We start from the raw sequence: 26,179 nt of genomic DNA, 5'->3' as shown, positions 1-26,179 counted from the left end.
AAGTATGGTGAAATCATATTTTAAAATGAAATTAAACAGCGTTGAAACGATCCACTAGTGAAAAAACGTGTTTGCTATCCTTTTTTGCTTAGTTCAGCACTAAGCAAAAAAGCTTAGTACTTGAACCTTGAACCTAAAACATGATCCAGTGAAGGATGCGAGTGATTTATTAAAGATTTTTTTTCTTTAACTGAAGAAGAGTGAGTCAGTTGGTCTCACAAAGAAGCGGAAGGCTTTTCTCTTTATAGAAGCGGGATTTTATCTCTCCACAAAAAACACAATATATATTATGATATCATCATCATCATCATCATCATCATCATCAGCCATTATCGATCCACTGTTGGATGAAGGCCTTTCCAAGATTACTCCAACACTCTCTGTTCATGGCTCTCCTTTTCCATGTCACTCCTGCAAATCTGATGATATCATCAATCCACCGTGATTTCGGTCAGATGTTTCACTCTTTCTATTATGTCAGAGACTTTGGTTTGATTTCTTATCTATGTATTCCTTTTGTGATCCAATCTTGTGATACCAAATATACTTCTTTCCATGCTAAATTGTGTTGTTCTTAATTTTTGAATATTATGATATATAAGTCGGAAATATAAATGTCAATCAGTACTTGGAAGCTACATGTAATATATGCATTGTATACAATGGAGCATGTAGCAATAAATTACCTCCTAGTAGGGTTACTATTGGCAGGAAAACACAAACCCACCCACCCACACACACACACTTTCAAAGTGTTAGCTGTTTCTGAGCAATCCTAAACAACAACTTAAAACATGACATGTTACAGATTATTCCCGATCAGAAACAGATTAATGTCGAAATTATCATCAGATCGGCAACACGATTGTAAGGAATCGTAATCTTAAAATATTTCCGAGCTTCCTGCGATGATCATTTCCTTATCGCTCTCTACTCATGGATTTCTGTTTCATCATCGATTGCAACCTGGCTAAAGATAGCAACGATAATGTTTATATCAGTAACCAATCAGATACCAGAGAGTGTTAACAGATCCAGTCCCTTGATATTTTTAGAAATTGCTATGTTAATTGAATGATAGTGTGTTCATAATCATTAATTTTTGTCATTAAATTTCTGAACAACAATCATAATTTATTTTAGAAGTTCAATACTCGTTGTTATCCAAGCTCTTGATATTTCATATAATAAGTGACATACAAAATCAGTAAATAAATAAACAAAAGATAAAATTAAAAAAAAAAAAAAGGAAAAGGAAAAGAAAGAAGCCAAGTGAATCTTTAGTAGCTAGGATTTGAAAACACTGCAAAATCTCCTGTCAGGAATATCAAATATCATATTCTTATTTCAACTGAAGGATCATTTATCTATCTCAACTATGAAATGCAACTTAGAAATGAACCAATTTCATGACAACTGGATTCATCGCACCTTGTTTGGGTATCAAGGTATCGCTGATAATTTACAACTTTTAGTCCATTTGCGACAGATACACTAAGCAAATAAATCAACTCGATTTACAAGTCGTAAGTGTTGTTTATTGTAGAGCCATATATCAGCATTTTTTTAGAATAAGAGAGAGAGAGAGAGAGAGAGAGAGACGTTTAAAATTAAAATCGCATTTTTATATCCACTTCGTCCGAAATACATTTACCCATGGATACTGTCATTATAATATATTAACATGAGACTATTAAGAACTAACAAGAACCTACCTTCATATCCTAGAATGGCGAGTTCACACAAAAATCCAGTGCTTGTTTCCTTGCTATTTGTAATAAATTGGATAAGTGGATAATCGTAGTAATTTGGCGATAAATCCACAACTGAATTTTCATTCAACTCTTCCCCACAGAATCTAATAACATAAAAGAAGAATTTCTGATTAATATAATCATTTATTCAGTTAACGAATGATTTTAAAACTTCATTCATCGGACAAGTAATTTGTGACTTAAATAATGCAATTTATTATTCTTCACTTTTTTAAGAATAATTTTAAACACTTAAAAAAATCACCGATAGCTACCTTAAGTTGTTTCGAAACTTAATGAAGAAATCTGACAGCTTGAAATTTAATCAGCGCCCTCTATCTAAACGTATTATGTTTGATTTCATCTACTGAAATGTATGTATAATATTTCGGTAGATGAAATGCCATAGCCAACATGTATAAATCAAATACAGTACGTAAAGCATTAAGCGTTTGTGAGATTTTAGATCTAAACAAAACAACTTATCAGATTACAATAATTTAGAACGCTCTTTATCGTAGAAGACTGAGGCAAAGAATAAGTAAACTCTCAGGAAGAACTGAGTACGGTCTATGGTGAATTAACAACAACCGAAAAAGCAAATGCTTAAAACAATGTGCTATTAATATATTTCCTCTTGTTTCGAACAAGCATTTGGGTTTTCGTTTTTTTTTTTTTTTTTTGGTGTGTAGTCAACATTCTTCTTTGATAACATAGTTTTATTTTTATGAGGACAGATACTGTGTCCGTTAGAAATTCTTCACGGCCGGTGTAGAAAGAAAAATGCTTTGAAAACCAAAAGCTATTGGGTAAAAAAAATAAAAGAAAAGAATATAAGCTGGAAATACATTTTATTTTCTTTGTTCATACCTTCAAGGTCTAATAAACCAGTAGTCGCAAGTGTACGTGATAGTAATTAAAATTTAGTCATGTGTTCAGTAGTTATTTGTCAACACTCGATCACTTTTATGCTTTCGTGACTGTGCATAATAATTTGTGAAGACGAGGGAAAAGATAGAACGAAAAAGAGCTAATTATATTTTCCTCATTACCAACCAGCAAATACTTCGTTGTATTTGTATTAGAAACATGATTCCGATCAGGCATGGTCATGGTCATCTACACGTACATCAATCTAAATTATTCACCATCTTATTTGAAGGAAGGCCATAAATGTATTCTGACCTTAGAAGGAAATAAAGGTCTCGTTGTATCTCGTGTTATGATCAAGGTAAAATGCCGGTTATTCAGCGTGCTGACTGTAAAGTTGCTAAATTTAATAGGTCATAAACTCTTAAAAGGTCTTAAACCTTTAAATCATGAAGTTACCTCATAGAATGCTAATATTTAAAGACTGCACAGCTCCTTAAAGTGAACACGTAATAATAATAATAATAATAATAATAATAATAATAATAATAATAATAATAATAATAATAATAATATTATTATTATTATTATTATTATTATTATTAATATTATTGGTTATATATTATTATAACCAACAAACAAACAAGTATATCAAAAAGAATGTACTCAGTAACTTGCATACTGCATTTTTGTAGAAGAGTAAAATATCTATATTAAATACAGAATCTATAAAAATATTGAAAGAAAAAGACAAAATGCAGATAAAGTATGTTTATTAATATAAAAGCATTACATTATTATTATTATTACTATTGAACGCTGTGTTGTATTACTGCATTTTATAGTGAATTGTATGCACATTCGTGACAAGAAAAATGTAAATACGATGGATAAATATTTAGTTAGTTTTTTTAAGTATAATTATATTTATAAATTATTAAGTACTTTGCATTTAGTAGGTCCGATGATTAATATATATATATATATATATATATATATATATATATATATATATATATATATATATATATATATATATATTAATATATTAATATTTATATATACATATATATTAATCATCGGACCTCAAACCGTTCACAGGATAAGGTGGTCAGCCCTACGCCCAGGTGTATCCTATGTCCTGTAGTATTGAGTTCTCAAGGGATGAAAAACCCCAGGATAAACTGGGGGAAAAACCCTACTATCCACACCCAATACCCGCTAACTTGGCTCTGGCTGAGGAAGATCCTTCAGCTCCTCACGTCACCGACGAGAATCGAACCTAGGACGCTCCTTCCCCAGTCATATGGTTGCGAAGTGCACAGCCACTAGGCTAACCGTGCGGATCATCATCATCATCATCATCCTCATCAAGACACAAATGAAGATATGTTGAACGTAAACTTTGCACCAATGATAAAAAGAATAAAAAAAATGCAGAAAATTAAATGAAAGATCGGCCGTTAAGGCCCACAACCCACCCAGATTGTCTTTCATAAAAAAATGAGTTTAAGATATGTAGTTTAGCCTTATACTTGAATATATATTTTCGTATGTAACTGTCGTCTGTTTTTATGGCCAGTTTACCTTATTGTAGCATGAAATAGCCGAGTTTCTGAGAGGAAAACCTTCCTATGAGACCGGTTAACTCACCTTCAATTGAAAGCCTTGATAATAGTTTTTCGAGTCCTAGATAGAATCAAAACCTAGATGTTGCCAATCAATTGGCTTCGGCGAAACCGACTGAGCTAAAGAAGTTCTGCAGTTGGCTTCTAGTACACTTGTACTAGTAGAGTTGGTAGGCTAACCGTGGTCTGGAGATTTAACGTGGAATTTTTTTTTTTTTAACCATTTCAGTCTCCAATAAACTTCTAGTTTAAACCTCTAGTATAAAACAGAGCGCTAAATTCATTGAAATGATCTGCGTGCTTGTATTTTTACGAAACTCCCATCCTCGTAACCCCTCATCCTCGTTTATAGTATATCTTTTCATGTTTTTCACAAATAAGTGATGTAAACAGAACGTTCCAGTTCACAACAACTGGCAACTGTGGTGAAATCAAATAATCAACATTTGGGTCAAGAAAAACATTTCAAAACCTAACCATTAATTAAATCCTAATTTTCTCGCATTATGTATGAGATCGAATCTGACTGATGTCTGTTTTGTTGGATTGCGTGTCATCTGTACATATCCACATCCCCACATTAAACATTACTGTGCTCAGACCTAATTATACCTTTCATAGAACAAAATGGTACAGTGTACATAATTTATGTTTACAATATTTTTTTTAAATTATTAAAATGCTTTTTTTTTGTCTACTATAATTTCTCAAGTATAATTTCAGTTGATCAATACCAGTTATGACTTAATAATTAAGGCTAATCGCCACCAAAAACAACAAGAATACTGAAAACTAAATATTTTAATCGGGTCGAGAGAGACTATAAGCTAATTAACGAGTTAAGTACCTAAGAAAGAGATCAAACTACGAGACATGGTATTTCTAGGGCTGCTGAATGATGTGTCAGGAAAATACAAAAGAAAATTGCAAGGAAATGTATTTATAGTATAAATTGAAAGAAGGAGATTAGAAATATAAAATTTTCTCTCTGTTATTATTAATGGTATGTAATAACTGATTTAACTTATTTCACGTTTCTTCATTTTATTTTTTATTTTATTTGACATCCCGAAAACAACTGACACGTATAAAAGGGTCGATCCTTCCTATAAGTTCATCTCGAGGAGTCATTTGTTTTGGTAATGAAGACTCATTATTGCACCTGGGTTCGAATCCCATCTACGATGCAAAGAACCATTATCAGGATTTTTGGGTTAAAGTTGAGTTAACCGGTCTCATGCTGAGGTGAAAAGGTTTTATATCTCGGAAATTTTAGTTTTTCATTCCGAAAAACAGCCACACTGGTCAGAAGAATACATGCAATGCACATCTATAATTAGAGTGGCCTTAAAGTCTCAGTTGCTTAGGCTGTTCATCTAAAACAAACAGATAAAAAAAACAAATGATTATTGCAAGAATATGATTAAGAAATTAAGAAATTTATTATTTCTATGATTATTTCCTGACGTGTTTTTTTTTTTTTATTATTGTGGAGAAGAAAATTAATTGGCTGCCCTTGTGTTAGAGTATTATTAAAATCATAACCTGTTAATTATGAGGACAAAGAAAGAGTTTTAACAGCAGTTCAGCTTAGAATGATTTCGAGATGACAATCCAGTAAAATCTATTTGGCAGTTAAACATTATTCAATCCATAGTTAGCAACGTGGTGGCGAAAGGGAAGTCCAAGCCCACAGGTGATGGTGAGCACGAGACATACGACCAGCTAAGCCTAAAATAATCAATAAAAAAAAAAGTCAATGCTCCTTTAAAATTTTGGTTAATACATCTCATAGTCAGACCGTACAAAATCTGTTTGGACACGCACACACACACATCATCATCATCATCAATTGACACAGAATCTGGACTATGGAGCAATTGATAATCTTGTAAAATCAATGAATCACACTACTCTTTCGTTTTTCTAGTTTGACAGATGGGTTTGGACACAATGAAGAACAAGGAGAACTCAAAACAGTAACAGAAGGTACATTTCCGAGAAAATGTTAAACAGTACACCCCTCAGTGAGATTAATGGATGGAATAATGTGTGTGTGTGTCTGGAGTAATTTGTCTTCAGAAAGTTGAAGCCTCCAGAAAAGCATACATCGGTTATTTAAATATAAAGAGCCAATCGGCTTCATTTCGGCGATATAAACATTATTTAAATAAAGGGGATATTAGATCCCACATTGTTTTAAAACCGAATAAGAAACTTAAAAATTGGAATCGGAGACTTTCATGCCGAATATATTATAATAAACTATAAAAGTACTTGCATTAGCTTACTAGCGTGAGCTAATGCAAGTACTCTTAGTACGTAGTACAAGTAGTCCTAGTACGTAGTAAATAATGTTTGTATCGCCGAAATGAAGCCGATTGGCTCTTTATATTTAAATAACTTAATGGGTACACCTTTTTGACAGCTCGTATTGCAGAGTATATAAGTTCTTTGCGCTATACCCTTTGGTATTAATTTGGTCTAGCTACTCACTGATGAAGCCTCAAAAAAGGCTGAAACCGGTCTGGGTAGTGACCTCCCACCATAATGTAATAACAGCATACATTTCCTAGAAAGTGTGTTTTTACATTATGGAAAATACCAAGAATAGCGATCAGAACTTTACCACCTTTGCTGCGAGTTGCCCGAGATTATACTACGTACTAGAACTACTTGCATTAGCTCACGCTAGGAATCGCCGATACTTTTATAGTTTATTATACTATATTCGGCATGAAACTCTCTGATTCTAATCTTTGAGTTTCTTATTCGGTTTTAAAACAATGTGGGATTTAATATTCCCTTAATTTAAATAAAGCATACATCGGTGTTCTGGTGTTCCCAATAAATTTATAGATGCAGGTGTAGACAGTTGTATACATCCTACATTGTGGTAATGTAGGATGTGCCCAACTAATGCTTCATATCAACAAGCAAGTATATTTGATTTGGAGACAATAATAACATTAAAATTGCGCAGTGGCAAACTTCAAACCGTCCCCCCCTCCCAAACTCAATAGAACATCTGTGAAACAAAATGGAGTGCTTCAGAATTAGGACACAGCCAAGACGTCTCCCTTCACCAATGGTTTAAAGGAGTGGAGCATACTATTACCAAAAACTTTCTACCCGAGATTAATAGGAAGTTACTACAATATACTAAAGGAGGGAAACACATTAATTGCCACTCCAAAATTTCTGTCATCACAGATTACATGGTTCCTTTATATCTAATGATGTCCCATTGCATTTGAGATGATAGCATACAGAATTGATATATGAATATTAGAAAAAGGTCAACTGTAGTTCTTCATTTTCATAATATAATTAATATATAGCTTTAGTATATTAAGAAATTTGAAATGTAGATTTCGTACTCACATGACAATCATGCATGTGGTCTACTTTAAGATAATACTTACACATACTGTCCTCCTAAAATCAACTGATCTACGCAATGACCATTAGTGTCTCTTGGAGTCAAAGAGAAAGCAGGACTAAGATGAAAACGACAATCAAATACAACGAGAGCATCCAGTGGAGGTTTCTAGAAGAGAAAACACGTGCTCCAGTATGTTGTATTATTTGTGGGCATATTCTTAACAAAGATATTACCTTACTACTTACTTATGAAAGAAGAATTTAATGCGTTAGTTACTATTTATTTTACAATAAGATCGATTTTTTAACTGCAGTGGAATATACTTGTATTTACACAAACACAATCTCAAATAATCCTCATTATTTATGGATGATGAAGTTGTTTCTGACATTACGAGACTACCACCTACAGTTGAATATACTTGTATTCACACACACACACACACACACACACACACACACACACACACACACACACACACACACACACACACACACACACACACACACACACACACACACACACACACACACACACACACACACACACACACACATTGATGTCCAATTCAGTTTTGTTTTTAATTTAATTTAGATTTTTTTAAAACTGCAATAAAACAGTTGTTACTTCGAGAATGTCGGCTCGCCAAAGTCAGTGATAATTCTTTTGCCACATTTGTATGTATTGTTTAAAATACTACGAATGTTTTATCAGAAAATTGAAATTTATTTTTATACTTAAATACTATCGCCTAGTTCGAATAGGCTCTTTGATGATTCTCCAATCACTGATGTTCGCTCGCAACATAACATCTATAAGGATACCAATCCCAGAGGAATGTAAGTATATTCTGGGCGTATATTGAAGATGAATGGAAGATGAAATGTCCATTCATCCATTTCTCACTCGTCCGAGACTGATGGGTGAGGCCACTAATTAATGGTTTTAGGCAAATTAATGTAGTCGGTTTGCCTTTCTTTTGTTGCATCCCCTCTAAGACTACAGAAGTACTTGAATATAATAACCTATGAAAAAAAGTATAATTCGTTCCTGAAATTATACCTTAATTTTTTTATAAAAGAATTAAGATATGTCTCAGGGCCTAGTTAAAGGAAAACCATGAAGCTGAAAGACAATAAAACATATTCAGAATATAAATTTTATTATTCTACTTCTTACAAAGAATTGAGCTAAAGTAGTTTGGCGGGGGCATTTTTTAAAAAATTTTTTTTCATACAACCGACGGCATGGCCTTATTGCCTTTTCTAATCTTTTTCAAATTTTACTGCTTCTCTCTTCATCAGGGTCAGCCTCTAAGCATTGCTGCTTAAAAACTTCGATTCTACGAAAAATATTTTTAAATTGTTAAGAGGGAGATGTTAAATCCCGTTTTATTTTATAGCCGGGTAAGAAACTCGGGTCGAAATCCATCGACATCCATAGAGTTAAAGCCTTTCGGCTTATTATCTTGATATTTTTAAATTGTTTCTGTGAAATCTTTTTGACTGACTATCAGTGGTTAAATTTGCTTCATATTCTTCGGGATCTTCCCGCTGTGCATCTAAATTTAGCAGGTCGGAATCACTCAATTCTTCAGAATGAGATTTAATTAACTCTTGGACGTTATCATTGAAGGGGAGAAAGAAATGGAGGACGTACGAATTGGTCGCCAACACGCGAAATCACGTGCTTTATAGATAAAATTTCCCAACAAGCAAAATAGTTACCACTTTAAAAACTACAATGATCAGAAAAGAGAAGTTAATTTTCCGTGTAATAATAAACAACTCATTCCAGAAGACGGATTAATTACCCTATTATCGGAATAGATTCTCCTCGTTGTGACATGCGCAGAAGTGTCGAAGGGTCTCGGATCTGTGGGCGTACTATAGCAGACGAAATAAATTTTGGCGGTAAAAATTTGGAACATAGTATACATGTACATGGAAATAGTGTAGTATGCCATTAAAAATAATTTTGTAAAATGTTTTAAATCAGTAACTAAATTATTTCATTCTGGTGAGTGATTTTTTTAAAATAGTTAGCCATAAAAATGTATAGATAGAAAATTTTTGAAATCTGTAACATTTATTTTTAAGATGTATATAGGCGCAATAATCGAATTTTAGAGCAGCACTAATCGAATTTGGGTATTGGAAAAAAATAACGCACTAATCGAAAATGCATTAATCGGGGGCGCATTAATCGAGGGATTACTGTATATGTCTCTTGTCTAGTTGGAGAGAATTGTCATTGTATGAAACTAGTAAGTGAAAACGGGTTTTGTGTCTCTCTCTGATGCTTAGATTCGCTTGTTCTCTTCTTCCTAAAACACTTCATCACCAGTTTTGTCGAAACCCTGTAACAGTATTTTCTATTGTTTCTATATATTTCGCACAAGGTGAACTGCAAAGTCATAAATTGTTTACGACAATTCGAAACACAAAAGGTTGTTCGGCCTATAGTCCAGTACTGGGAATAGGTGAAGGCTAAACACAAAAAAAGAAACTTATTAGCATTGGACTGGAACATCTAGTGGTTGAAATTTTAAGAAATACTGATAAAGGAAGACTGTTCCAAAGAATAGAAACAAAAAGAATGAATGAAGAGAAAGAAAAATCAGTTTAGAGAATCACAAAAGTTTATCTATAAAACTGTGATGTTGAGGAGATTTCTTTTATTAGACACTACGACGAAAAAAAAAAAAAATAAAATAATTTCCAGAGATTTCATTTGAGAAATGAAAGAATTATTTTTTTAACTATTTTATATTTTGACAATATCAACAATACTGGCGTATTTTAAATTAGGGTGAAAAATTTCATCTTGTCCTTCTCGTCTATGAATACAGATGTGGTTTAACCATAGGTTAAAAACTCGTTTCACGGATTATTGCACAGATATCATATTTGGTTTTACAAAAAATAAAAATTAAATAAAAATAAAAACTCATACACACGCAAATAATAATAATAATAATAATAATAATAATAATAATAATAATAATAAATGTTTAAAAAAAATTAAAAAATCTGAATTATAGATCTCAAACTTCACGTGAAGAATGAAAATGCTAATAAAAATAAGAAAAAAAAAAAAGAACCGGATGGGAAATGATGTCAAGTGTTCTGAGATATGTTACATTAATAATTATAACTTTCAAGATTTCAAGCAACTATTTCACTTCGCAATGAAATCCCAAAAAGCAATGACTTTAAAGTAAACGAAGTGAATGCAATGGTTTAAATAGAATCCATATTTATCGTAAAATAATAGATTTTCTTTACGCATTTAGTACGAAAATAAACTGAAATATTTGGCACTTATACAAGATAAATAAAAATAGTTAAACCGTTTTGTAATTTATTTATTTGTTTCTAATTTTATTTATTTATTTATTTACACCCGTTTTCACTTTCTAAGTACAGAATTAGTTATAGAACACGTTTAAAGACCTTAGACAGCGGTCTTCAACCTTTCAGACAGTGCGGGCGCATTAAAAATTTCAATGAAGCCCCGGGGGCCACCAAAGCTATACTGCGGTATTTAGAATTGTAAGATGCTTTCCAGATTCACAAGGAACGCTGTGCATTTGATACTTTTAGATAAAATCCTGTAAAAATAAACAAACTCAGCTTTAAGAGCTTAGGTAGTAGTCGGGTTCATGATGAGTAAATACAATCAATACTTGAAAAAAGATAATTTAATGAAGAAAACATAAATTTTTTCCAATGTCAATGGGCAACTTGGCAATGTTTTTCCTTGACCAGCTTGTCGATGTTGGCATCAATGTTGGAAGTCGCTATGCGCAGAGTATTCTCGAGATGTTGGTCCGTAATCTGAGTTCTTGTCTTGGACTTCACATGCTTCATTCTGGAGAAGAACTGCTCACATGTCTGCTTCCTAACAAAGCGCACATCTTCAAAGCATGCCGGCGAAGATTAGGGAATGCGTCTTCAGAAATGTAGTCTTTGTAAAAATGTAAGCAAGGGCACATTGAATAATTTTTCTCTTGGAGAAGAGTTGTTTTCGAGTTCATGCAGCTCCATTTGTACTGAGCCTGGCATTTCGGCAGTATTGACACTGAATGGCATTAAAAATAAATCTAAAGAAGACTGTTGGTTACGAAAATCACTGAATCTCTCTTCGAACTCACTTCGCAACACAGCTAATTTTGTCGCCTATTCATCAAGAGACGAACAGTTGGACTCAGCGAGAAGCTGAAAATGAGTTAAGTCCTTTTTTTGTGAGTTATGCCTCGCAAAGTTTGAGCTTGGCCACGAAAGCTTCGATGTGATCAAACAGAATGTGCACCAGTTGATCTTTGGATTGTAGCCGCGTCATTTAGGTCATTCATATGCAAGGATGTCGGTCACAAAGGCAAAGTCTGTCATCCACTTCGGATCGTTGAATTCTGCAATCGGCTTCCCCTTGGTTTGCATGAACTATTGTATTTCGCTACTTAAATCAAAGACTCTTTTAAGAACCTTCCCTCTGCTCAACCAACACACATCACTATAATAAACCACATCGCCATGATCCGCTTCGCGCTCTTGGGTCAAAAACTCTTGGAATTGACGATGATTCAATCCTCTTGCCCTAATAATGTTGACGACAGTCACAATAACTTTCATGACATTCTCAAATCCAATAGTTTTCGCCCACAAATTCTCCTGGTGGATTAAACAGTAATGGACGAAATCTTTTCTTTCTAGTTCCGGTTCTTTCCGTAGCAGCGCAACAAACCCTTGGTTCTTTTCCACCATAGCAGCGGCACCGCACCATCAGTTACCATACCTTCGAAGTTGGTTAAGCTGAGGTCTAAACGCTGGAGCGTTTTCTTGGCGGCTTCAAGAATATCAGTGCCTTTCGTCGTTCCCTTCATAGGTACGAGTGATAGCAGTTCTTCTGTCACAGTGAATTGTTGATCAGTGCCACGGACAAAGATGGCCAGTTGTGCTGTATCCTTCACATCTGTGCTCTCATCTAAAGCAAGTGAATATGACGTAAATTCGGACGATTGTTTTGTTTTAAGTTCCTTCAATGTCATTGGCAAGTTCTTCGACACGTCGTGCTACAGTTACCCCAGACAAACTCGTTTTTTTAAACACTTCCTTATCATTGGACACAGAGTATCCCCCAGCAGCGATGAGACACTCTTTCACAAACTCGCCGTCCAAGAAGGCTTTTGATTTTTTAGCAATTTCTTCAGCTATTACATAACTTACTTTGACGCACGCTTCGCTGTCTTCCCTCTGCCTTTTAAACGTACCCTACTGGCATTTTAAATCAATTTGGAGACGGTTCACTTTGTCCACACGAAGCTGCCCTTGAAGGCGATCGAAATTGGACGCATGCTTTGTCTCATAGTGTCGAATTATATTGTATTCTTTTGATATTGACACTGACTCACGACAAATTAAACACACTGGCTTATCGTCGATCAGCACAAAAAAAGTACAAATTGGTCCACTTTTCATTAAAAACCCGACAAGAATCACTTATTTACGCTTTTTACTCGTAGACGCCATAATGATGGAAGGTGAACCCAAAAAATGATCCAAAATGGCTGTGTAATGGTTATTATCCACTGAATACATCTCAGACTAATGAAAAAAGTCTGGCAATATAAAGTCTCAATAGGCTATGGCTGACACGACGAACCTGCGTGCGCCGCTTATACACGACTATCACACTGTTCACGACTGACTGACTGTGGATGAGATCCTCTTGTATTTATATGAAAATAACGAAGTATCGAGAACCTTCGAGATGTATCTGGAAGGCACTAGACATTTCGAAGGAACTGCTGATTCAGCCATCTACCTGCGACGTTAGTACTAGTACTTAAGTACCGCTTGGCGCTGGTAGATGGCTGAAGAAGCATGTCTATTTAATATTTATTTTTATAGGATTTTATGTAAAGTATCAAACGCACAGCGTTCCTTGTGAATCTGGAAAGCATCTTACAATTCTACCGCATTATAGCTTAGTGGCCCGCTGGCTTCATTGAAATTATTTTTTATTTAATCGCGTTTTAATGTTAAGTAGTTATTTTTTTTTCAAAATGGCCGGCAGGCCACGGCAAAGAGCTCCGCAGGGCCACAGGTGGCCCGCGGCCTATGCGTTGAAGACCCCTGCCTAATACATGCAAGCGTCATTGCTTTGGATTTAATAAAGAAACAACTAAGGTTATAGAAGCCAGAATATTATGCCTGTATAGCGTGTATTCCTCTGCCCATTTTGCTTGTTTTTCTTCGGTATGAAACCCTGAGTTTCAAGGAGCAAAAAAACTCAGGTCTCTTATCTCTGGGGCATCATCGATATCTACTGAGCTATGGAGATTCACCTACATTAGCGATATACTTCGTATATATTGTTATGCGTAGAAGGAAACTTTTTCCTTTTTTTTCTTTTTCTTTTTTTTTTTTTTTTTAACCAGTTTGAATCCGATAAGTTTAACATTGCATAGGATTAGTTATACTCACCCCAAATGATAAACTGCAATTTAGCCCAGTAGAATAATTCAGTGGATAAGAAGGGGTTCTGATAGGAATGATAAATATGTTTTCCTTTGTATAGTTATCAGGAATGACGCTATTTTTACATAAAACGAGGTCCTCTAGAAAAAAAAAAAAAAGAAGGAAAAAAAAAACATTCAGTTATAATCGGCTATAGGCACACAAGCTACATAAGGTGTGTAAGTTAAAAAACTGGACTTAAAGATTTCATTAATTTTAACTAATATTTAGCAATTTCAATCATTCAATTCAGTAATTCAGATAAAAGAAAAAATTGCAAGGATCATTTTAAAAGTTTTGCACAGTGTACTATTGTTGTTAAACTAAAAAATATTTAACAACATACAAAAATAGGCTTTTAATATAATCACCGTTCAGTTTTTATCACCGCTACACAAACATCTGAAACAGATAACAAGCGCGCAGTATTTTAAATCAGTCATAAATTATGTCATTTCACTAGCTACGCATGCGCTGTATGTAGAAAATTTGAAACGTTCTTCGCAGTTAAATTAAAGTTGTAAAGAAATGTACACAACTGGATGATTTCAATTAACTTTCACTTTAAATTTATTCGGGTAATACAAGCTAATATTTCAAGTATGTCAATCAACTTCCTTAATTTCGTCAGAGTATGTAGATATTTTGGCTTCTCCAAATTGATTGACACAGTTCGAATAGCGCAGCCTTTTGCCTTTTATCCTGTTGAGTGCTACCACGTGGCACTGCGTACAATTCGAAAATTTGAATGTGTACTCGCTTTCTACTCGAAATCATCAGTTATACAAATTGCCACAAGCTGATTCATCTGAATTTGCGGTTGTAATCTTCAGAAATAGTGTTTGTCCTTAGGTTTTGGAAAAAACCAACAGTATATAAACCCTTATGTCTTCCCTAAGATTAGCTAATCCACTTTAATAGAATTCTATCTAATCAAACAGAAGTTTAATAATTGCAACCAAAATAAGCGCTTTAAAGTATTTCAGAAAGGTATCCAGTTTATTCATTTTTTTTAATGAAATATTTTAAAAAATGCTCTGTAAACCGGAACTTACCAGTATAGTTTTCATAAAAATAAAAAAGCCGAATATTCACTATTGTCAAGAGCTTAAAATCATTCGTTTCAAATTAAACAGGTTATTAGTTTTTTATGCATAGCGCATTTCAAGTATTTCGCATTTCATCCTAACGCATTTCAAGTATTTCGTCTGCTTGATATATTATTCTTAATCTATTATTCTTGATCTATTAATCTCACTTGTATAGCGTTTTTATACATTTGGTTAATATCGTTTGTTGCTTAGAAGTATCAAGGCAATCGCTATTTGCAAGGTCATCGGAAGGTATTAAAAACGGAAATTGCTAACCTCAAACTGTTCATGAAATTACTTATTTACCTTCTGCGAAGATAGCTGTACGCGTACTCGCTTCGACTATCGTAAACCACAGGAGAGATAGGATTCCAGAATAACTCATTTTTGTTTTTAAGCCGCGTGCACAATCCGCAAGTCTTAACCGGAGAACAGAAACGTGAGTGAACGAATATGGGTGGTGAAAGAAGATAGGAGGTTGTCATTTGAGATGAGTTTAAAGTTTAGAATTCAAAGAGCTTCTCGTAGAATAATAGTGATTCAAAGTTTCTTAATATTCACGATAATCTTCAAACCCTGAATTTACAGTTATGGATTAGTTGCAAATATAAATCAGCTATAAATTATCCATTTGCTAAATGAATTCAAATAAGCACGCGCATGTGATACGTTATAGAGAAATATGGATGGCCGCTATGCCGGTTAATTGCATCGATTTTCCTGATCAGTTTAACTTTCTGTAGAATAAGCAACCTTCTCCGCTACTATGGCGAATACGTAGGTTGAAAAGAAAGAAGAAAAATTCTGACACGTATTATTTGAATATATTTTGGATAGATGATGGTCCCAGAAACTTCAATAAAATTTTTATTGAAGGTCTCAACCACTTCAATAAAAATGTAAAATCAACTTCAGCATAAAAATGAAAATGTAAAAAAAAAAAAAAAAAAAGAAAGAAAAACAAAAAAAGTCAAATGTATTTAAGAAATCCTTAACATTTTATTTTAAGTACAAATTACAGAAATTTGGCATATTTCAGCATATTTAATAATAAAGTGATGTATATGTCGAAATATGTACATTTCTTTTAATAAAAACGTCGAATATCGAAGGTGACGATTTCAAATTTTTTTAATATTCTATATTGATTATCTATGTCTTTAAAAAATTACAAAAAAAAACAAGCTGTTTAAAAAAACATGAGTTCTTTTAGTCTAAATAATTTTAGGAAATCGGTAGGCAGTCGGCTACCACGAATATCAAACAAATGCAGCGTTTTGATTCTCGTTAAATTCGCAAGTCCTACCTCTGAAGATAGAACTTCCCTGGTACAATAAATGATATCTTTAGCCTTCACATATCCAAGTCTATACCTAATCAATTGATAAATCTGGGAGATGAAAAATTACTCTGACAATCGAATGGAATTTTAAGATACTGTCTCATTAGAATAAGCGTGTTGAACTATTTTGCCACTCGTGTTATTTTGTTTCTCACTCAACCGGTAAGGTGAAAAAATTTTACTGCTGATTTTGGGAAGGGAGTGTTTGATATTTTCCTATTCTTGTCTTGCGAGCTCTATCATTGTCATGTCACTATAGGCTAATAACAATTAGTCTGTAGTGACAATCCTAATAAGAATTAGCCTATAGGCTAATAATAATTAACATAAAGTAGTGACTTATTATCTCAATAAGGAAACATAGAAAAAATAATAGAAATAAAAAATAACTGAAGATATTGACTTCATGTGAGACATCACTACATCAATAACGAGGTTTGTAGTAGTAGCGAGTTCAGGATGGATGGATGGTTCAAATATGTCGTTTGCCTCTTGGCAGTCAAATAGAAAGATAATCAAAGAGCGAGACATCGAAAATTATTATTGGCCTAATTGTATAATAATGGACAAACGTATTTAGTGATTGAGCTACTGTCTCTTATTATTATTATTTTTTTTTTTTTCACAAACGATAAAGTATATTTTCCCCTTTCAAAAGTGGATTGCTCAGATTGTAACATGGTATATATCTAGAAAACAGCAAACCTTGTTTTCGAAACTTCAAGAAAATCCTGAGCAGTCTGTTCGAAAGTTAATTCGTTTTTCATAATTTTGGAGAAATTTTGTACTCCACAATCTTGTTTTTCCTATTTCCGACATGATATGTGTGATTAAACCTTGAGATCCAACTTATGAAGCCTGGAACTTACTAATGCAGATTTCGTTAGCACTTAAGCTTAGTCCTCAGGTTCATTTGCCAGGCACCTTCCTATTTCAGGATTTCGTATTTTATGAATGTTAAGTCCAGGTTCCCAATATTTTCCTTTTGATGAGGTTCTATAGATTTTCTCACGCTTCAAATCAAGGCCCAATCTTAAGTTGTCTCGTTGTCCACACTCACAATACCCTCCTATGTAGCAACTTTCAAACCCATTCTGAAGGCTCAAAGGACTCACGCTATCCACAATCCTCCGAATGGGTCAGTAACCTTCAAAACTTCATGCTAAGGATGTGTTTATACAACGTTGTCAAAGTGCTGAATCTCATCGCACATTGACTGGATCAACAACGCCAGCTTTGCTTACTGAACCACTACATTTTTTCAAATAGAAACATAATAAATCCCACAGCTGATGGAACACCTTTTTTTTCTACATGGAACCGGACAGGAATAGAATCCCAATCCTAAAGATTTCTGAATTCCCAACCTCCCATTCATATATCGAAAACTCCCAAAGAAAAAAAAAAGTTATATTCGACATATGTAATCAGCTATTATAAAAACTTTTCCAGATATCATTATATCTCAGAGAATTCGAATTAATATTTGAACACCCACGAATCCACCTCTCAACAATATTATCTAAATCCTCGGTACCCCCTTCCTGCCAATTCAAGAAATTATATCACTTCCTAACGTCAGTGCAACCAACCTCATCCATTTGATACGCACGTTCTTCTTCCTCTGCTTACTTACACATGCCGCTAAGTTTTCAGTGGGATCTCTCGTGCCAGACACAGTACCCAGCAGATGTAGACATGTGTGGCACAACAACTTATCTACGTACTTCCATTTAAACTTCACATCCAACTTAGAGAATTTCATCTTTCGTGACAGGAACCTTATAACACACATATCTGATATGTCCTGCAACCAAAGCGATTATCATTCTAAACACATCCTCTAGCACCCTTTTCTCTTCATTTTCTCTTCATTTGTCTAATGCATAACACACCACACCACACCACACCACACCACACCACACCACACCACACCACACCGACGATTGAATCGATCCCTTATGTGACCCGAAAGTATTGTCGCCGTTTCATTGATTTTTATTGTGTATGTGTGTGTGTGCGCGGGCGCTTGTTTCAAGAAAGTTGTGTAATGAAATAGTCGACCCGAGGATTGGCGAATAATTCTTTACAAAATCGGTGCGAATTGCAAAACATTTCAACATCTTCTGTTGACCTTGCCACGCTGATGAGAATGAAGTCGCACACTTCCTTGAATAAGTTCGGCCGAATATCTAAGCATGCTTGTGGTTGAATCGTCTGTAAACACGTGTACAATGCGTCTCCGTATCGATTGAAGGAAGGTGGGAGGGGAACAGGAATGTTACTGAGAATCATATCACTTGCACCTTGAACTTTTCAGAACCAGTTCTGACTGGTAAGTCCGTGTGTTAGATAATAAACAATAAATAAATAATTTAAACTTTAAATGTGTATGATTTATATATCATTTCCATTTAGTATACAGAAACAGATTACACAATCAAAATTAAAAACCACAATATAAAGATAATATTCCAAATACTTTTCGATTGGCTTTTCTGGAGTATTAGGCTTAAGGGTTTCTCACCATCAACTATGTGGGCTTCACATAAATCAATTATTGTTTTGATAAGGTGGTTGACATCTTCGTAGTTTGTGTCCGGTTTGTTTTGTCTGTTCTGTAGGATGGAAAACCTGATTTTTAGAGGAAAATAGGTGTGTTGGGTGTATGTGTCACTAGACTAGAACACTAGTTTTGGTGTTCTATCTGATGCCTTTCCTACATATCAACCACCAGCTGGTTCATGATCACTTTCTTTTAGCTTTCTTTCTGCATTTTTCTCTTTCTTTTTGTTCTTTTATCGAGTCAAAAAAGAAAAGTACTCTTCCTTTATAGGCTGAGTACGTTTTTTTTTTTTTGTTATTTCGCTGTTGTTTATTTTGGGTTTATTCGTCAGTCACAATAATAGAACCACAATATTGATTGTATGATTGATCAAAACATTAAAAAAAAAATCGTAACGTCGATGATTTTAATGATAATCGGCAGTTCAAGGCGAAATGTCATCATACATCACCCTGAACGTCATCCAAGGTGGATCACATTTTCATAAAAAAAAACAAAGAATTAGTTTGTCATTATGTGTATCGATAGCCAACACCAATATACCTTGATAAAATGAAACGCTGCCAACAACAACAATAAAAAATAAAGCCACACCCGAACGCAGTATAATAAATCGTCTAGATGAAACCTGCAGCCAGTGACCTGGTCTTTGATATTGGGCCACACCTTACACCTGCGTCCTAACAAGGTTGAGAGAGAAACCTCAGTTAATGTATCATCTTTCATACAGTAAAGGTATTATCACTGTATACTAATTTCATCACTTAGGTAGTGATTTTTCACTAATTCTTTCCTTTTGTTTTCCATACATGTATCTCTAATGAATATTTGATGATTTGGTCTAATAGGAGATTAAAAACAATACTACGTAAATGAAATGCATACAGATTTTAGTTCCCCACGCACATTATATATGCGAACATTAATAACTTTCATATCACGTAAAAATTGTAATTTTAAGGCTGTGGGTTTGAAAAGTCCACTTTAAGCAATAAAAGTATGTGCAGTATTGCTAGTAAGTGCTTACAGATGAATGAAAAATCGATGTAGAATAAACAAATAGAAGAAACAATACAAAAAATATGACCAAAATTGAAAAACTAAAACACAGTTAGCAAACGATGTCATATCACGTCATATGCCTCTGTATGCTATTCATACAGAGGCAAAATTCAAATTAATCTCAATAGGAATACTAATTAATCACGAGAAAACTCTGGAATGCCTTTATTAACCAATATAAAAATAATATAAGATGTACAAGCAATTATAATAAATGTTTGCAAACCGATGTATGCTACTGATAGCTCAGCTGTAGAGCATTCTGCTATTGAAATAAATCTTTAGACTTTGAATTTGTGTCAAAGAAGCTGTTACTTTGAACTTTTATATTTATGTTTCTACTATAAAATGTGGAACCGGTGAAAACTTCTTTAATATATAAATAAAATTCTAGTGGAAAACACTGGAAATTATCTCATTATTAAAAAAATAAAATAAATAAAAAAACGGCATTCGTATATGTTTTTTTTTTTTTTGTTTTTACAGTTCTTGCTTCGAACTAATATACTTTTACCATTTAACAACAACAACAAAATTATTCATAATTTTGCAATCGAATGCAATGTCTCTACTATTATGAATAACTAGGAATATATGATAGTTGATGCCTCGCTTCATAAATGGCTTTTGTGCATAATTTATTAATTTTTCTATTGTAGAGATATCACCTTTGTAATCAGAACCGGCGCTAGGGTCTTTGCCGCCCCTATGCAATTTCTATCTAAGCGCCGCCTGTAACGATCCCGGCGTGTATGATTCTTTTATGATAATAAAAATTTAAATTATTTGAAATTTCTTAAATAAATTTTGACAGAACAGCCACACGTTTGTTCGCTAAATGTAACGAACCGGGAGTGTTGACTAGGCAGGATAATCGTTAAAAACCCGAATATTCAAAAAATTCTCAAAAGTTAAAGCAAATTTTGATAAAGCCACTTCAGTTTAATCGTTGAATATATAATGATACAGGGATTTTAGCCTTCTCACCAAACCCAATCGCTAACAAAATTAAAATAAATTTTAATTAAAGTTAAAATTTATTTGAACTAAAGATTAAAAAATTCTTGCATTTTACAAGTTACTAAATTCTTAGTAACTTGTAAAAAATTTTTAATAATTTTTATAAGTGGAACTACCTTTTAGGAAAATAAAAGAAACCCAAAATAGATGAGAAAATAAGAAAAGAATTCAGAAATAATTAGAACATTTAATATAAGTATTCAAAAAATAACATCTTTACAGAATAACAGAAAATAAATTAAATTACATAAATATACTTGAAATTTTTTAAATTAAAATTTTAGGGTTTTTGATTTCATATTCACAAAATTAGAAATAATGATCTTATCGTCTAATTCCGCACATATATCATTTTCAATAGCTATTAACGCCAAACTAACAAGCCTTTTTGTTCTTAAGTAGGTTTTAATCAACTTCAACTTGGAAAAGGAACGTTCACCGCTCGATACACTAACAGATAAGGTTAATAGTATTCTTAAAGCAATTGAAAAGTTATGGAAAGATAAATTATTGGACACAATAAAATTAAGAATATCGAAAGAGTTTTGAATATTTAAATTATCCTTCCGAAAAATATCCCGGAAAGCACATAACTCGTCATATACACTGTAGTTCTATTGCATTTACGTCTTTATTGTCGCCGTCCTTCAAGAGAATCTCTAAATCGTTACAATTTTTTCGTAAATCTTCGTTATTAATTTGTAGTAATCTATACAAGAAATTGAAATTATCATAATATGTTTTTAGTTGTTCAAAACGTTCTTTTTAACGAACACATTGCAACATCAAGAAGTGTATAAAACACATTCACTCTAAATTTATCTTCTGGCGATTGTGGCGTTTCGTCATGAAGCTCGTAGTCAAATTGTCGTGTCTTCTTTCGTCATCGAACTTCCTTACCAGTTTAAATTCTTGTTCTCCATCCACCTCTTCACTCAGTTCTTTTGCCGTTTTTAGCACTTCTTTAAAATTTGTATCTGATCGATACTCTTGTAAGAATATTTTTAAGTTTTCGATAGATTCTAAAGCAAGTGTAATGTTCATATTTTTGTCTTGAAGCATTTGACTCACAGGATTTATTCTGTTAAGTAAATTTGTAGTCCTTTATTTTAGCACATAATGTTTGTGCTTCATGCTGAGTTTCTTTATTAAAATTTGCATTATTTAAATTTTCAAAAAGTGCATCGTAAATTTCTCGTAACTGATATCGTAGAGGGCAGATTGCATTAATTTTACTTTCCCATCGCGTGTCTGATGGTTGTTTCAATGCTAAATTTTTTACGAACTTTAAAAGGATTACCCAACGTTTGTGAGAGAATGAAAAGAAATTGTATATTTCTTGAATAATTGCAAAGAAACTAATTGTATCTGCATTCACTTTAGCTGCATCGTTAATGATTAAATTTAGAGTATGAGCAGTACATGGCACGTGAAAAGCTCGAGGTTTTTTTGTTCAAAAGCAAATTTTGGAGCCCATATTTTTTTCCCTTTCATATTTGCCGCATTGTCATACCCTTGACCTCGCATGTCTTCAATGGGGATGTTCCATTTTTCCAGTTGTTCCACTATCGTTGCACATAAACCACGTCCTGTGGAATCTGATATATCTGCAAAACCTAAAAGGTTTTCCCCTATCTTGACAATTCCATTGTCACAGGAAACAAAGCGAATAATAATGATCATTTGTTCTGTTTTACTTGCATCTGGTGTGCAGTCTAAAGTTATGGAATAATATTTAGATTTTCGAATTGATAATAAAATTGTATCCCTAATTGCGTTTCTTAAAGTTTCCAATATTTCATTTTGACTGTCTTTACTGAAATAGTGTACTCAATTGTTTCGTTGCAGGGGCCTTTTCAAATGATTTTCCATAATGGGATCAAACTTCGCAAACAGTTCGACTAATTTTTAAAAAAATGCCGTTATTCCTTTGATATAATTTATCAGATGATCCGCGAAAAGCTAAATTTTGGCTACCAAGGAATTTTATCATTTCAATCAAGGGTTCTAAAACTCGTCCAATGTTTCTTTTCCATTTCATACATGCTTTGAGTCTGGCAATCAATAGTAGTTTTGTTTTTTAGATTTTTATCATATTCCTTCCATTTTAAGAAATTTTTCATGTAAGTTCAACTAGTCTCATGTGTATGCAAAGTTGTACTTACATTTCTCCAATCGTTATAACCTTCTACAAGACTACTTGATTCGTTAGGTGCGAAAAGTTTGCAACAAAAGCAAAAAACGGAATTTAAAGTTTCGGAATAAATGAGCCATGTTCTTGGCACGAGCTCCCCTTTTTCCATTTTTCTATTATGATACGTGTCACCAAATTTACGACCATATGTATCTCTGGGATATATTATATTTTTCTTTTGAACAGGCCCCATTTCAATTAAAACAACTCGTAATTTTTCATCAATATTTCCCCATTCACCTGGATCTTCTAAATTTACAGAACTAACAATGTGTTAGTTTCGTGGTCAACTACAACTAACTCTTCTCCTAACTGTTTTTCACTTAAATCATGCGTCTTGTTATCTTGTTCAATAGTTCTTTCATACAAACTGGATGATGTGCATCGTTCTTCAACTCTGATTTCTGATGTATCGAGTTGGTTACAATCTGCATCAGAATATTTTAATATTTTAACAAATTTATTAAAAGCCCCAGTTTGTTTCTTAATATCTGCTTCTTTCGCAGCATGACGCTTACGATTTTGTGCACCGAATAACTCTTTGTTTTAAATTTTTGATTCCATTTCTATTTTATACCCACAAGAAATTATTACACAACGCGACACAAAGATGAAATAATAGCCTCACTGCCCTACTGTCGGTAGCCTACTAAGATGCGTACCATATGACTGGTTAACTAGCAACAAATGTTTTGTACGAAAATTCGAAAAGACTGCAGTAGACACAACATTCTGCAGGCAAGCATTTAGCCTGCTCTCGCTACTACAAAATTGTAAACAGCCGGCTGATTAAAGAGGCGGCAATATACAAGTTTTTTAAATTTTTATTCGGTGTATCCGGCCTTATTTATTTTAATATGATCATTTTAAGAATTTTTTGTTTTTATGATAAAAATTTTGTTTTTTAAAAATGAACTTATGAACCGTTCCCCCGGCGGCGGTGCCCCTTCGTAGTAGCGCCCGTATGCAGCGCATGCTCTGCATGTCCGCTTCCACCGGCCCTGTTTGTAATTATCTTTGTATAGTAAGTTACTATACAAATAGTAATAGTAAATAATAGTAAATATACTAATAGAGGTTTTTTTTTAAAAAGCCATCGTTGTGATGATGCATATGCTGTTACTGTGATTTCGTTTTTCGAGAAGTATTTTGATCCTCGGATTTAGCTCACCACATTAAATTTAATTCTGTTTTTATACATAACTTTCCTCTTGTAGTTTCCCAACTTCTCATGTCTGATATTTTTTATCACTTTTCTGTTTGCACTGTACTCCGTTTTCGTGATGTGTTCTCATTCTATCCGTCATCAAATGTTTGTTGACTCAAATAATTCTGTTTACCTAATCAGTTTGCTTCGTAGATTAATCTCTTCCTCATAATAGGGTTTATACTTTTAGTTTTTATTCTGGGTTTAATATTTTTCAGTTCCTCAGCAGATATTACACGAACTATGAAGTGAAGTTTGGATATTTTTCTTTTCCTCATTTGTTCAGTGGAATAAGGTCAGTTTGCGTGTCATGAACTGTTTATGGTTGGTTAAAAAAAAGTTAATAACTGTTTATTTAGTTTTCTTATAATTAATGACCTAATAATCGTCAGTGTCTATGAACATAATCACAGATATTAAATTAAAAAAAAAAATATATATATAAACTAAACATTAGGCTGTTTAGTTGGACGATAGAGACTTAGTCCACTGGGATAGCCAAAATAGGAGGGAAAAAAAAGCCGAAAGGTTTCGAGATAGCCCAAACTGGGCTACCTCGAAACCTTTACTGGTAGGTAATTTTAAGAACATATCGCCATAAAATTCAGTCAATTCCTATCAATTGGGAAACTCCTGGGGAATCTAGTAACGTATTAAAAATAAAAACTGCTTAATCCAGCATCAGTAACAATATAATTTGGAAAGAAACTCGCCGAGTATTCTTTATACGTGATACCCAAGCCCTTGTTTTTAAGCTTCGAAGTGCTATAAGCATGTCTACAGTTCTTGTTGCAGAATAATTTGCAATACTGCGTGAAACATCATTCAGCTCAAGTGGCTACCTACCAATCAATGCATGCGCGCGCACACACACACACACACACACACACACACACACACACACACACACACACACACACACACACATATACACACTGTGTCAAGGAGACGTTTCTCAACTGGAACTGGCAAAGCCTTAGTGTTCTATGAAGCTTGCTTCTGCTGACTCATCACTTACATCTGTTTCTTCCTTTTATACTTGCCAAGATTTCCTCAAACACACACATAGAGTATTTCAAAAAAAAAAAAAAAAAAAAATGATTTCACGAAGATCTAAAGATCTACAGCTCATTGAACCTTTCATATTAACGAGCCGTATCAGATTTGTATCAGTTATTTGTATTCCGTTTTCGTAACATTATCGATGGTTAATTAAACCAAAGTTTCAGTTATTTATTTTTACTATTTATTTATTTTTTTTTTTTTACAATACAGTTTTGGATTGTATACATTTTATTTTATGAGCGTTATTGTATTAGTATACTGGATTAAGTTTCACTATACAACTACTTTGAACATCGCAGCTTTTGTTGCCGTGTCGAAAAGATATTCGCATAAAGTTTTATTAAACGCCATGTTGTTATATGCCATCTGTTGGTGTTAATTAACTTTCAAATATTCAGCAGCTTATCATTAATTTTATCATTACCGTTATCCTTTCAGCTTCTCCCGCCATTGGATTTATTGCACTAGCAAGAA

The 26,179-nt window shown here is 33.5% G+C and overlaps 1 protein-coding gene across 1 annotated transcript in view; it reads right to left on the bottom strand.

Annotated features, from left to right (window-relative positions):
• The window catches only part of LOC150107582 (uncharacterized), a 34,246-nt gene extending 18,579 nt beyond the window's left edge, over window positions 1-15,667 (bottom strand). Inside the window, exons 1-4 of the mRNA XM_090391405.1 lie at window positions 15,556-15,667; window positions 14,126-14,259; window positions 7,678-7,802; window positions 1,716-1,858 (exon numbers count right to left, since the gene is read on the bottom strand). Of these exons, the coding sequence (XP_090247531.1) occupies window positions 1,716-1,858; window positions 7,678-7,802; window positions 14,126-14,259; window positions 15,556-15,634 (481 nt within the window). The 5' untranslated portion in view covers window positions 15,635-15,667. The remainder of the gene's footprint in view (window positions 1-1,715; window positions 1,859-7,677; window positions 7,803-14,125; window positions 14,260-15,555) is intronic.
• Window positions 15,668-26,179: the final 10,512 nt, after the last annotated feature.

Source organism: Typopeltis vanoorti, chromosome 4, assembly GCF_054136105.1.
Source record: "Typopeltis vanoorti isolate ZY-2024b chromosome 4, IOZ_Tvanoo_1.0, whole genome shotgun sequence".
NCBI lineage: Eukaryota > Metazoa > Arthropoda > Arachnida > Uropygi > Thelyphonidae > Typopeltis > Typopeltis vanoorti.
Note: the sequence above shows the minus strand (reverse complement) of the source record. Positions and strands in the feature narration are given on the sequence as shown.